The sequence below is a fragment of the Eretmochelys imbricata genome, chromosome 4 (assembly GCF_965152235.1).
Source record: "Eretmochelys imbricata isolate rEreImb1 chromosome 4, rEreImb1.hap1, whole genome shotgun sequence".
NCBI lineage: Eukaryota > Metazoa > Chordata > Testudines > Cheloniidae > Eretmochelys > Eretmochelys imbricata.
Genome location: NC_135575.1, coordinates 48,023,419 through 48,038,032, shown reverse-complemented (window position 1 = coordinate 48,038,032; position 14,614 = coordinate 48,023,419). Strand labels below are relative to the sequence as shown.

Sequence of the window (14,614 nt, the reverse complement as noted above, 5' to 3'; positions counted from 1 at the left end):
ACGTGTGCTTTGACCTGCTTAGCTCTTGGAAGTCCAGGGGCTCCAAGCTGCTGGCCCTGTGCTGCCAGGGGTCCCTAGGGACAGCTCTGTCTGCCATTAGGGATTTTTTTCCTGAGACACCCCCTGTAACATTTCGTGAACCCCAGTTTGGGAACCACTGGTCTATCAGCTACACTAAGGGGGGTAGTTGATTGGCTTGACTGACAAAACACTGCTCCCTGTGCTCTTCCCCCCTGCAGTTTGGAGGCTGTAATACTTTGCCAGACCTGGACAAAATGAAACTAACGTGCAGAAATAGGCTGTTATTTAAAGTTAAAATGCTTGATTATTGTTTTTGTCTCTTTCAGGCTCTGCAGCATAGCTGGAAAAAACAGCAGTTTACTGAATCTCTTTGTTACCAACATCGGACTGCACATGCAGATTAAAGTATGGCAACAGAGATCAATTTTCTAAGAGATCAAAGTAAGCTCCACCTAGACTTAAAATAGATTTTTGTGCACTTAAAGTCTTGCAATTACATTTCTCCATAACCTGTAACTGTATTTCATTCGCTGAGTGTTTGAAAGATAGATGCTGAACAGGAAACCTGACCCTCCTAGTCCCAGAGTAAACAAACAGAACACCCCTCTCCCCCCCGTTCTGTTGTACAGTAATTTTAGGAGTTACTTTCTATAAAACTCTCTCCTAACACTTAGTTAAGAAAATAACTTTGTGTCAACAACTCTGGTTTGTCTTTAATAACGATAGTAAACAAAAATTCAGTCTCAGGATCTTTGATGCTTTTAGCTTTCATTTCCCATCCCCACCTACCTACAATGTTGAGAGGTGGTTGGCATGTGCTCTGTAGGATTAGACATGTTGGAAGGGGACCTACTTGGACTTCTCCTGTGTCTAAGATGGTGCAGAAGAGCGCTCCCAGTGTTGCCCATACTCTGTTAGTGTTCAGTAATGCCTTTCTCTAATTTTATCATATATGCAGGGAGTTTTCTTAGTTATCTTTTGAGACTTATTTGTAGAGCGGAAGTACTGGGGATGAGATCTTGGTATTTCTGTTTTTATTCAACTAAATTGTATAAAACTTGATTCTTGTGTATCCATAGAAACCTCACATGAATCTTCTTTTTGGGACTATGAAATTAGAATATGTATGTTTTTTCCTCTTGCTTGGTGAAAATAGGCATCTTTTTTAGTTATTGTTCATGAAATAGGCTTCACTACAAACGGGCATCAGCATTATTCTTTTGTAAGGGATGCTCTGTGTTGATAGAATTGATAGATAAAACTACTAAGGTTCTGAGGAAGGTAAACTTAAAATATACAATAAGCACTTCCAGCTCTACAACATTTTTCTGGTATGTCCATAGGGCTACATTCTGTAAACAGGAAGTGACCTGCTGTACTGTATAGATCAGTGATCCCCAAACTTTTCAGGGTTGTGAGTGCCCCCCCAGCTGGTGGCGAGAGCAGGGCTGCATCTCAGGGGAGGGGGAGAGGAACAGGGGTGACTCTGGGGCTGGCAGCTGGGCCCATAGCCAGGTGCGGAGCCATCCCAGGACTGGGTGGTGCTCCATGTCCCCCGTAGGGTCTGGCCCAGGTACTCTGCACCCCCTTAGGGGGTGTCATAAATATAAAGGGAAGGGTAACCGCCTTTCTGTATACAGAACTATAAAATCCCTCCTGGCCAGAGGCAAAACCTTTTCACCTGTAAAGGGTTAAGAAGCTAAGATAACCTCGCTGGCACCTGACCAAAATGACCAATGAGGAGACAAGATACTTTCAAACCTGGAGGGGTGGGGGCGGGAACAAAGAGTCTGTGTGATGCTTTTGCTGGGAACAGATCAGGAATGCAGTCTCAGAAACTCTGTTAATTTAGTAAGTAATCTAGCTAGAAAGGTGTTGGATTTCCTTTTGTTTAACGGCTGATAAAATAATCTGTGCTGAATGGAATGTATATTCCTGTTTTTGTGTCTTTTTGTAACTTAAGGTTTTGCTGAGAGTGATTCTTTATGTTTTGAATCTGATTACCCTGTAAGGTATTTACCATCCTGATTTTACAGAGGTGATTCTTTTACCTTTTCTTTAATTAAAATTCTTCTTTTAAGAACCTTATTGTTTTTTCATTGTTCTTAAGAGTTTGGGTCTGTCTTCACCTATACAAATTGGTGAGGATTTTTATCAAGCCTTCCTCAGGAAAGGGGGTGTAGGGTTGGAAATGAGACCTTGCATCAGGGTTGCCTGCTAACATTCTAACAAACTGTAACAGAACAAGTGGAGTAATATATAACAGAATTGCACTGATTGCACAACTTCATTTATTTATTTTTTTTTAAATAAAGAAATATATTGAACAGCTGGTTGGGATGACCTCAGGTGAAAATTCACCTTTTGAATTATAAAAAGGCACCTCTGTAGTGGAGAAGAAGAGCTTCTGTAACAGACCCTCTTTCCACTATTGGGGGTGGGGGAGGGGGAGGAGGTTGTGTGTTTAAATAGTAACTTGTATGATTTCTGCACCTAGCCCAATGCTTTTTTTATTTAAAAAAAAAAAAGGGGGGGGGGGCAAATCAAAGTGCCTGGTATTTATTATGTTGTTTTTTTGCACTTGCATACTTCCATTATTTTCCCCACCCAAATTGAGTTCACACTGTCTAGCCCAGCACAAACTGAGTGAGGTGACTTGCTTAATCTGTCTGGGGATTTTAGTCTTGCTTCTGACTTCCCAAAAGACTTATTGTTAAGAAGTACCAGGACAGGACATAGTGACAAAGATAGAGTTTACCTATATTCTCACCTATACGTGAGCGTAGGTTACAATTGTGAGATATTGGTTAGAGGTTTACTGTAGATCTGATATGATTCAATGTTTTTTGATTCATGGCTGAGAAGTCAAGGTTTTCAAATAGTGAATGTTTATTATATTCATAAGGTGGATGCACTAGGAATGTACAATGTTAGATACTATTAAAAGGACCTCATCTATATCTATAGTGGGGCTCTGTTTAATAGCATTGATTTGTAATAGGTGAGACTCACCCCAACATGCACTCATTTGGTGATCAGGAGTTGCCCTGATCCTGCAAATACTAACACGTGTACTTAACTCTCTGCCCTTCAGTAGTCCCATTTAAGTTAAGCATGTAAATAAGAGTATGTCTACACTACGGAATAAGGTTGAATTTATAGAAGTTGGTTTTTTAGAAATCAGTTTTATATATTCGAGTGTGTTTGTCCCCACAGAAAATGCTCTAAGTGCATTAAGTGCATTAACTCGGCGGAGTGCTTCCACAGTACCGAGGCTAGAGTCGACTTCCGGAGCGTTGCACTGTGGGTAGCTATGCCACAGTTCCCGCAGTCTCCGCTGCCCATTGGAATTCTGGGTTGAGATCCCAATGCCTGATGGGGCTAAAACATTGTCACGGGTGGTTCTGGGTACATATCGTCAGGCCCCCCTTCCCTCCCTCCCTCCCTCCGTGAAAGCAAGGGCAGACAATCATTTCGCGCCTTTTTTCCTGACTTACCTGTGCAGACGCCATACCATGGCAAGCATGGAGCCCGCTCAGGTAACGGTCACCGTATGTCTCCTGGGTGCTGGCAGACGCGGTACGGCATTGCTACACAGTAGCAGCAACCCATTGCCTTCTGGCGGCAGACGGTGCGATACGACTGGTAGCCGTCCTCGTCGTGTCCGAGGTGCTCCTGGCCACGTCGTCTCGGAGCGCCTGGGCAGACATGGGCGCAGGGACTAAATTTGGAGTGACTTGACCAGGTCATTCTCTTTAGTCCTGCAGTCAGTCCTATTGAACCGTCTTATGGTGAGCAGGCGGGTGATACGGATTGCTAGCAGTCGTACTGTACCATCTTCTGCTGGGCAGACAAGAGATGAGGATGGCTAGCAGTCGTACTGTACCATCTTCTGCCGAGGAGCCATGAGATGTGGATGGCATGCAGTCCTTCTGCACCGTCTGCTGCCAGCCAAAGATGTAAAAGATAGATGGAGTAGATCAAAACAAGAAATAGACCAGATTTGTTTTGGACTCATTTGCTTCCCCCCCTCCCCTGTCTAGGGGACTCATTCCTCTAGGTCACACTCTAGTCACTCACAGAGAAGGTGCAGCGAGGTAAATCTAGCCATGTATCAATCAGAGGCCAGGCTAACCTCCTTGTTCCAATAAGAACAATAACTTAGGTGCACCATTTCTTATTGGAACCCTCCGTGAAGTCCTGCCTGAAATACTCCTTGATGTAAAGCCACCCCTTTTATTCCCAGACCAGAAAATAACTGTTGGGGATGTTGAAATGCCTATATGTATCCTTGGGGACCTAGCCTATCCCTTAATGCCATGGCTCATGAAGCCGTACACAGGCAGCCTGGACAGTAGTCAGGAGCTGTTCAACTACAGGCTGAGCAAGTGCAGAATGGTGGTAGAATGTGCATTTGGACGTTTAAAGGCGCGCTGGTGCAGTTTACTGACTCGCTTAGACCTCAGCGAAACCAATATTCCCACTGTTATTACTGCTTGCTATGTGCTCCACAATATCTGTGAGAGTAAGGGGGAGACGTTTATGGCGGGGTGAGAGGTTGAGGCAAATCGCCTGGCTGCTGGTTACGCGCAGCCAGACACCAGGGCGGTTAGAAGAGCACAGGAGGGCGCGGTACGCATCAGAGAAGCTTTGAAAACCAGTTTCATGACTGGCCAGGCTACGGTGTGAAAGTTCTGTTTGTTTCTCCTTGATGAAACCCCCCACCCCTTGGTTCACTCTACTTCCCTGTAAGCTAACCACCCTCCCTTCCTCCCTTTGATCACCACTTGCAGAGGCAATAAAGTCATTGTTGCTTCACATTCATGCATTCTTTATTCATTCATCACACAAATAGGGGGATGACTACCAAGGTAGCCCAGGAGGGGTGGTGGAGGAGGGAAGGAAAATGCCACACAGCACTTTAAAAGTTTACAACTTTAAAATTTATTGAATGCCAGCCTTCTTTTTTTTGGGCAATCCTCTGTGGCGAAGTGGCTGGTTGGCCGGTGGCCCCCCCACCGCGTTCTTGGGCGTCTGGGTGTGGAGGCTATGGAACTTGGGGAGGAGGGCGGTTGGTTACACAGGGGCTGTAGTGGCAGTCTGTGCTCCAGCTGCCTTTGCTGCAGCTCAACCATACACTGGAGCATACTGGTTTGGTCCTCTAGCAGCCTCAGCATTGAATTCTGCCTCCTCTCATCACGCTGCCGCCACATTTGAGCTTCAGCCCTGTCTTCAGCCCGCCACCTCTCCTCCCGGTCATTTTGTGCTTTCCTGCACTCTGACGTTATTTGCCTCCATGCATTCGTCTGTGCTCTGTCAGTGTGGGAGGACAGCATGAGCTCGGAGAACATTTCATCTCGAGTGCGTTTTTTTTTTCTTTCTAATCTTCACTAGCCTCTGGGAAGGAGAAGATCCTGTGGTCACTGAAACACATGCAGCTGGTGGAGGAAAAAAAAGGACAGCGGTATTTAAAAAGACACATTTTATAAAACAGTGGCTACACTCTTTCAGGGTAAATCTTGCTGTTAACATTACATACATAGCACATGTGCTTTCGTTACAAGGTCGCATTTTGCCTCCCCCCACCACGTGGCTACCCCCTCAACCTTCCCCCCTCCCCGTGGCTAACAGCGGGGAACATTTCTGTTTAGCCACAGGCAAACAGCCCAGCAGGAACGGGCTCCTCTGAGTGTCCCCTGAAGAAAAGCACTCTATTTCAACCAGGTGACCATGAATTATATCTCACTCTCCTGAGGATAACACAGAGAGATAAAGAATGGATGTTGTTTGAACACCAGCAAACATACACTGCAATGCTTTGTTGTACAATGATTCCCGAGTACGTGTTACTGGCCTGGAGTGGTAAAGTGTCCTACCATGAAGGACGCAATAAGGTTGCCCTCCCCAGAAACCTTTTGCAAAGGCTTTGGGAGTACATCCAGGAGAGCTGTGAATGCCAGGGCAAAGTAATCCTTTCACATGCTTGCTTTTAAACCATGTATAGTATTTTAAAAGGTACACTCACCGGAGGTCCCTTCTCCGCCTGCCGGGTCCAGGAAGCAGCCTTGGGTGGGTTCGGGGGGTACTGGCTCCAGGTCCAGGGTGAGAAACAGTTCCTGGCTGTCGGGGAAAACTGGTTTCTCCGCTTGCTTGCTGTGAGCTATCTACAACATCATCATCATCTTCTTCGTCCCCAAAACCTGCTTCCGTGTTGCCTCCATCTCCATTGAAGGAGTCAAACAACATGGCTGGGGTAGTGGTGGCTGAACCCCCTAAAATGGCATGCAGCTCATCATAGAAGCGGCATGTTTGGGGCTCTCACCCGGAGCGGCTGTTCGCCTCTCTGGTTTTCTGGTAGGCTTGCCTCAGCTCCTTAAGTTTCACGCGGCACTGCTTCGGGTCCCTGTTATGGCCTCTGTCCTTCATGCCCTGGGAGATTTTGACAAAGGTTTTGGCATTTCGAAAACTGGAACGGAGTTCTGATAGCACAGATTCCTCTCCCCGTACAGCGATCAGATCCCGTACCTCCTGTTCGGTCCATGCTGGAGCTCTTTTGCGATTCTGGGACTCCATCATGGTCACCTCTGCTGATGAGCTCTGCATGGTCACCTGCAGCTTGCCACGGTGGCCAAACAGGAAATGAGATTCAAAAGTTCACGGTTCTTTTCCTGTCTACCTGGCCAGTGCATCTGAGTTGAGAGTGCTGTCCAGAGTGGTCACAATCGAGCACTCTGGGATAGCTCCCGGAGGCCAATACCGTCAAATTGTGTCCACAGTACCCCAAATTTGAGCCGGCAAGGCCGATTTAAGCGTTAATCCACTTGTCAGGGGTGGAGTAAGGAAATCGATTTTAAGAGCCCTTTAAGTCAAAATAAAGGGCTTCATCATGTGGACGGGTGCAGGTTTACATCGATTTAACGCTGCTAAATTTGACCTAAAGTCCTAGTGTAGACTAGGGCTTAGTGTTTGCAGGATTAGGGCCTACCTGAGAGATGGATTTCACAGATGTGCAAAAGTAAGGGAATTAAAAAAAAAAAAATACAAAAAACCCCACCCTTCAGATATATGCTGAAATACCGCCTTAAACTGTTTCTTCTTCACATGAGGCATGTGACTAAAAATTATAGAAATATGTAGTAGTATTTACATATCCTCTTTAGGATGTAGATACTATATTTAAGCAAATATCGTTAGTCATAAAGAATGATGGGGAGAGTGTGACAGAAAATGTGTACAGAATGGTTTATAAATATTTTTCTGGAGAACACCAGTAGTTATTTATGTATATATTTGAAATACATTAGGAAGTGAGAGCTCTTTAAAAAAACAGACAAACTGAAGTTAGGTTGCTTTTAAATGCGACTCTCTTTTTTCAAAGTTCATAATAGTGCTTATTTCTGAACTACCTCAAGTTTTTTTTCTGAACCCCTTACTGCTTTGTGCAGAAACATTACTTTGCAAAATTTGCAGCAGATAATCTGTGATTCTGGTCTTCAGAACAAAGTGAGAAGTTAATGCCAGTATGTTCATTATCTGCAGAGAGTGTACATGCATGACCCTTATTTAAATAAGTTGGAAATTTTGAAGCAGCAGTCAAGGAGTTAAGACAATCATCACTGTCTCATCATTTTCTTTGAGTAGCTACGTTACCATGAACATTTCCTTAGCAAGCTGTATAGCTGTTGTGCTGGTTCATATTTTGGGTGGGAAACATCAAGAAAAAATGAAGTATACTTTTGTTTAATTTTGGAATTATTGCCTTGTGTTAATGGATTTTTTCCTTAATTTGCCTGTTGCTTTACTCTTCCTCCTTCTCCATTCAAAGCTGTCACCCACAGCTTTGTGTTTGCCAAATGCTAGAGAGCTCTGACACAAGGAAGAAAACAAAACTCTTGCTTTTTGTTCTCACACACATGCACACACAGCTGTACTAGTACTCTAATAATTAAGCCAATCTGGAATTCCCCATTTTCTTTATGATCCCAAAGTGCTGCCATGAGTTCCTGTTGTATTTGGCCTTCCCCAAAAAGCAATGTATCCTCTTTTGAGGATGTCACTTGTGCTCTCATTCAGCTTCTTCTAAAAAGCCACTCTGACATGCTCCCTCTATCTTGTCAGGGATGGCATGATATTTACCAGGGGTGTTTTTTACCACTCTGGGAAAAACTAGTTAGTTCTAGTTTAAGATATTTTGTATCTTAAAAAGTGGTTCATGAATGCATACCATATTACTTAGTTTTAGTTGCATGTGGTAGTAGATTGATAATTTAATTTGGAGTTGTACCAATAAAGAGTAAAACTGCAGGAGGCATAATATTAATATGTTAACTATAATATTGAACATATGAAAGTCTGTATATTCAAGTATTTTCTCAAGGAAGTTATACATATCACTCATGATTCAGTTTAATATTATATAAACAAAAGTCAAACATTTTACATGAAAATGCAGAGTTGTAGGCTTGAAGCATTAAGCAATCGTGAGCATGCTGATTTCCAGACATCCAATCTGGGTCCATTTGGCCATGCAGCATTCTGTAGCAGAATACCAACCTTGATGTAGTGGATAGACTGAGCCTATTCCTCAGTTTTGAATGGGTATATCCAAAGTTTGAAAAGATTCGTTCTCTGCTTGCTGGATACCAATGCAATTTTTCCCAATTTAAGCCAGTATTTACCAGCACTCTTTTGTAAAGTAGTTTTCCCCCCAGGAAACTGCCAGCCCTGCATCTTATCCTGTAAGGTAGTCAGCCATGCCCAGATGCATTTATCCATACGATTTTTTGCCCCAAAACGTGCCAAGTCCCTCTTGGGTTAATTATCTAAGGTGTAATAGGGTAGCTGCATGGTGAAGGCATCCAACTGATCGGGCTAGCTCAGTAGCTTGATTTTTTCAGTAGTATGCGTACATATATGTTGCAACCTATGTTGTATTTGCATTATTTAGGAGCCAAACAGCTTTATAGAAATTTAAAAAAAAATAAAAAATACCAGGGCAATGTAAGAAATTGCATTTACTGTTTGTTACAAGAAAAATTGTGTGGCCTACGAAGATGGTCTTTTTTTATGAGAAATCTGTACATTTAAAAAAAAATGAATACTTTCCTTAAAATGTAGAGTGACATATGCCTCCAAATCCACTACATCAATGAAACTACTTCTAACAGCCCATTTAAGCAATCATATAATCTAGGTAAAGATTTATACAGTATCTGTCTGACTTTTTTTTTTTTTTCCAGATCAGAGACTAAATGCGGCACTCAGACAGCATCAAGCAGAGAACCTTCTGAGAACTACCTCTGTGCAAGTATGTTAATCAGGGCTTGTCAACACTGAGGATATTTACATTAGTGTAAGCCCTCAGTATAGGTGCATTGCACAAATGTAAAAATAAGTTTCACCAGTACAAGTTAGGCTGGTTTGAAATGTGTAAGTCATTCACCTCTGTGAATAAGTCCATTGCAGGCCTCTGCTGTTGCTGGTAGGTTTCCCAAACAGCAGTTCAGTGAAAGTGATGTGATTGTCTTGTCAGTTTCACTGTTAAGCAATAGGTTCTGAATGGCAGCAAAATTCACAAAACAGTGATTGGTTGGTGGGGTTGTTTTGCTCTGAGCAGCAGCAGAAACATTGGAACTGTCTGCAGATTTAGGGAGATCACAATACATCAGTTTAACCATTCAAATGTGAAAGGAGTATATTTGCAACCATAAGGGCTAAAAAGTTTTTTGTTTATATTTCATGAAAGCTTAATTTCTGCAGAAGTTAATGGTATATGCCCTGGAAAGATTCCTAGTTGCCCCAGTTCTTTTCAAGCCTTGCCTTTATAAGAAAGAATAATTAGCCCAACTCTTAGATTTGTGTATATGTAGCATGCACACTTCTGACATTATATACAGAGTTAAGTTGTTAGATTAGCTGCTATCCTTTTTTGCCATTTTTCTGTGAATGACTGTTGTGCCTACCTCTATCCAGAAGTGAATATAGAAATCATATGTAGTCTCACTAGCATAGTGGATTCCTTGCTCTGTGATGTGATATGTCTGTCTATGTATGCATCCCAAGACACATCTAGAATTCCAGTGACAATTTTCTTTCAGATTCCACAGGAATTCTAAAAATTAGTTTATTGTGCATACATGCCTAAAACTGAACATGTGGGATATTATTTAAGTTTTGATTCTACTCCATTTGTACTCAAGTTCTTTATAGATTTGAGCTCTGAAGTCAAGTTAAGAACTTCCAGTTTTGTGCATTAATGTGCAAACTACTCTGTTACAGAAAAATGTCCTAAGGGGTGATGACACTCTGAAACCCTGGCTGACTGACCAAAGGTAATCCTATTTTCCATAGTTTAGAATGAGTAATATTTTCAGATTTTTTTAAATGAACTATTTAAAAACTGTCATGTACTCTAATAGTAGGGCATGGCCATTTTCAGCAGGTAACTTAGTTGTTTTATACATTTCTAATCATGAAAGTGTAAATAAAATGAATTTAGAAGGTATGATTATATGCTGGATTAAGTATCTTTAGCAATCTCCCTCTCCTTTTAATAAAAAAACAAAACAAGACACACACAAACTCCAAAGAATTCACTTAACTAGCCCTTGGGAGGAAAGAAATTGGAAGCTGTACATGGAAGAGAGACTATTTCCTCTGTGTCAGAATCATAGAAATGTAGGGCTGGAAGAGACTTCAGTAGGTCATCTCAGTGCAGGGGACTGTACTAGGCAGGACTAATTTATCTAGATCATCCCTGTCAGGTGTTTCTCATGTGTTTTTAAAAAATCTCCAGTGATTGAGATTCCGCAACCTCCCACATTGTTCCAGTGCTTAACTACAGTTACAGTTAGGAAGTTTTTACTAGTGTCTAACCTAAGTCTCCCTTGATGCAATTTAAGCCCATTACTTTGTGTCCTGTCCTCAGTAGTTAAGGAGAACAATTTATCACCCTTCTCTTTATAACCACCTTTTATATACTTGAAGACTTATGTCCCCGCTCAGTCTTCTCTTCCTTTAGACTAAGCAAACCCATCTTTCAGCCTTTCCTGGTAGGTCATGTTTTCTAGACCTTTATTTTTGTTGCTCTGTCTTGGACTTTCTCCAGTTTGTCCACAGTTTTCCTAAAGTGTGGCTCCCAGAACTGGACTCAGTAATCCAGTTGAAGCCTTATCAGTGCTGAGCAGAGTGGAAGAATTACTACTTGTCTTGGTTACAACACTCTTACTAATACATCCCAGAATTATGTTTGCTTCTTTTTTTTTTTTTTTTTATACAACAGTATTATCTTGTTGACTCATTGAGTTTGTGATCCGCTGTAATCTCTGGTCCTTTTCTGCAGTACTCCTTACCAGGCAGTCATTTCCCATTAGTGTAATGGTGCATCACTAGTACTTCACTTCAAGATTGCAATAGAAATCACATTGAGTCTGTTAGGGTTGCACCTGAATGAAAACAGCAAACAAAATTGAGTTAATAAAACTTGCCTCACTGGTGTTTATGGATACTTCTTATTTCTTAATTGCAGACATTCAGGCAACCATGTTTTTATATACAAAAATGTTCACTTAAAGCTAACATGTCCAGAATAAATATTTACAAGAATGTTCACACCAGAAGTGGTTTCTTGGTCATTTTGGAGAGCTCTAGGGTAATTACTTAAGCTAAATCAAACAAATACAACTCTTCTTGGATAATTTGTAAACAAAGAAGATGGGAGTGGAGAAAAGGGATCCCTATTTATAAAGCCTAGGTCATCCAAAGAGGGAACAGAAGCAAAAAATCGCATAACTTAAGTGATCGTTCACATGGCACAAATAGTTAATGTTTATATCCACCAGTTTCTGAACAATAGGAAAAATATGGTTTATGTAGCTTATTTGCTGAACAGTTTTGACTAATAAAAGTGTTGCATGATTTTTGTTCATTTGGTGCTCAATATAGTCCTTATGATGTTTATCACAATGGTCTATGCACTTCTAGCTGTTTGCTGTTACATTTACTGTTGTTAATACATGTTAGACAGGCTACCCCATTTTCCAAAATGGAGTTCAGGCAAAGGATAACTCAGACTCCGTACTGGGGAAGCTTCTTTATGGAACTTTGGCAGGAAAGAAGCCAACAGACATTTTGAATTAGTTCCAATTTATCTCAGAATTTTGGCGTGTGAGTCTTTAAAAATTAAATTAGTCTGAGCACCCTTTGCTCAGGGGATGTCCGTTTATAGAGACAGTCAAGGTGCAGTCTTTTTGCGCTGCGTCAGACCAAAACCTCTGGACCAGGCAATCGGTTCAAGATTATTAGCAGCCATAAAGAAGTTAAAGACTGTTAACATCAAGTCACTCACCTTCAACATCGTGGTGTTTCTGAGTTCCAACATCTTACCTTTGGAACCAGTTGCCAGGATCCTTAGGGCTCTCACCTTCAGTCCCACGATTTCAGCTTCCAGATCCCTGGAGCCCATCGATCACCTGTGAAGACAAGTGCATCTTAACCTCATTCCTGCTGGTTGAGAAAACCTAGAGCAGTGGTTTTCAAACGTTTTTTCTGATGACCCAGTTGAAGAAAATTGTTGATGCCCGTGACCCAGTGGAGCTGGGGATGAGGGGTTTGGGAGGGTGGGGGGGGCTCAAGGCTGAGGCAGAGGGTTGGGGTGCAGGGGTGAGGGCTGCAGGGTGGGGCCAGGAATGAGGGGTGCAGGGTGTGGGAGGGGGGCTCTGAGCTGGGGCAGAGGATTGGGATGTGGGGGTGAGTGGGCGGGCTTGGGGATGAGGGGTTTGGGGTGTAGGAGGGGGCTCTGGGTTGGGGGGCTCAGGGCTGGGACACGGGATTGGGGTGCGGGCTTATCTCAGACAGCTTCTCATCAGCAGCACAGCAGGGGTACCAAGGCAGGCTTCCTGCCAGTCCTGGCACTGCTGACCATGCTGCACCCTGGAAGCGGCTTGCAGCACATCCAGCTCCTAGGCCGAGGCACACAGGCAGCTCTGCTCAGCTCTTGCCCGCAGGCACCGCCCCCCGCTCCCTGTTCTCATTTTTACTGCTCTTAAATAAATCTGTTTCGGAAAAATCCTCTCTCCATCTCTTTTGTCCACTATACCACACAAGGGAGGTGGAAGGCACACCAGCTTCTATCTAACCCCAGTTCATAGATCTGGAGGAGTGAAAAGATCCTGCTGCTGAAACCAGAATTGTAGCTGGTCTATTTACTCTGAGTTTCAGGTTAACAAAAGTATGTGTAAAAATTCCAGCCTGTTCACAAAGTGTGATCTTATATTTAAGGCAGTTGACTGGGAGTTACAAGTTCACTACCTAGCTCTGTCACTGACATCCTGTGTCACTTTGGGAAAATTGCTTAATAGTTCAGGTCTCAGTTCCTGTCTGTAATATGGAGAGAAGAAAGGATAGGTTGTCTATTCAGTTTATAAAGTTTGAGGCAGGTATTTGTACAGTGAATAGCACCAGAGGGCTTCCGTCTCCCTTGGGGTCTCTAGCACTGCTTTGTCTGAATAGAAGAAAAAGTAAAATAGGTTATTTAGGAGAATTAGTATCAATTAGAATCGTAGGACTGGAAGGGACCTTGAGAGGTCTTCTAGTCCAGTCCCCTGCACTCAAGGCAGGATTAAGTATTGTCTAGACCAGTGGTTCCCAAACTTGTTCCGCCACTTGTGCGGGGAAAGCCCCTGGCGGGCCGGGCTGGCTTGTTTACCTGCTGCGTCCGCAAGTTTGGCTGATCGCGGCTCCCAGTGGCCGTGGTTCGCTGCTCCAGGCCAGTGGGAGCCGCTGGAAGCAGTGGCCAGTACGTCCCTTGGCCCGCACCTCTTCCAGCAGCTCCCACTGGCCTGGAGCAGTGAACCGTGGTCACTGGGAGCCGCGATCGGCCGAACCTGCGGACATGGCAGGTAAACAAACTGGCCTGGCCCACCAGGGGCTTTCCCCGCACAAGTGGCGGAACAAGTTTGGGAACCACTAGTCTAGACCATGCCTGACAAGTGTTTAACCTGCTCTTAAAAATCTCTAATGACAGAGATTCCACAACCTCCCATAGGCAATTTATAGAATGGATCTCTGTAGATATGACTTCATATAGACAATGGGGCAAACTGAGTAGTGATTTTTAAACAGTAGATCAAATTGCTTGTGGTTGCAAATTGGTCAATAAGCAAGTGTGAAAAACTTGAACTGTTGGAGAAGAAAGAACTATAGTAGGAAAAAACTACTAGGAAGAAAAACAACATGTGAATGAAAGTGCATTATTTTACACCCTCCTTATAGTTGATGTTCCTGCTTTGTTTCTTGCACATACAAGAGTACAGTTTATGGTCTATATGTTAAATCTTAAGTTTTTCCCTTTTCTAGTGTTTCACTCTATAATGTTGCATTAACATCACTTTTGCAGTTAAAGTAGCTTAATTTTGATAGCCGAAAACTAAGTTTTGCAAATGCGCTTAAACTTTGCATTACACTTTTCTTTAAGGTTTCAGAGTAGCAGCCGTGTTAGTCTGTATTCACAAAATGAAAAGGAGTACTTGTGGCACCTTAGAGACTAACAAATTTATTTGAGCATAAGCTTTTATGCATCCGATGAAGTGAGCTG

The 14,614-nt window shown here is 42.9% G+C and overlaps 1 protein-coding gene across 1 annotated transcript in view; it reads left to right on the top strand.

Annotated features, from left to right (window-relative positions):
• SCLT1 (sodium channel and clathrin linker 1) overlaps nt 1–14,614 on the top strand; it is a 128,823-nt gene that overhangs the window by 1,048 nt on the left and 113,161 nt on the right. The window contains exons 2-4 of the mRNA XM_077815226.1: nt 348–462; nt 9,261–9,328; nt 10,300–10,352. Of these exons, the coding sequence (XP_077671352.1) occupies nt 429–462; nt 9,261–9,328; nt 10,300–10,352 (155 nt within the window). The 5' untranslated portion in view covers nt 348–428. The remainder of the gene's footprint in view (nt 1–347; nt 463–9,260; nt 9,329–10,299; nt 10,353–14,614) is intronic.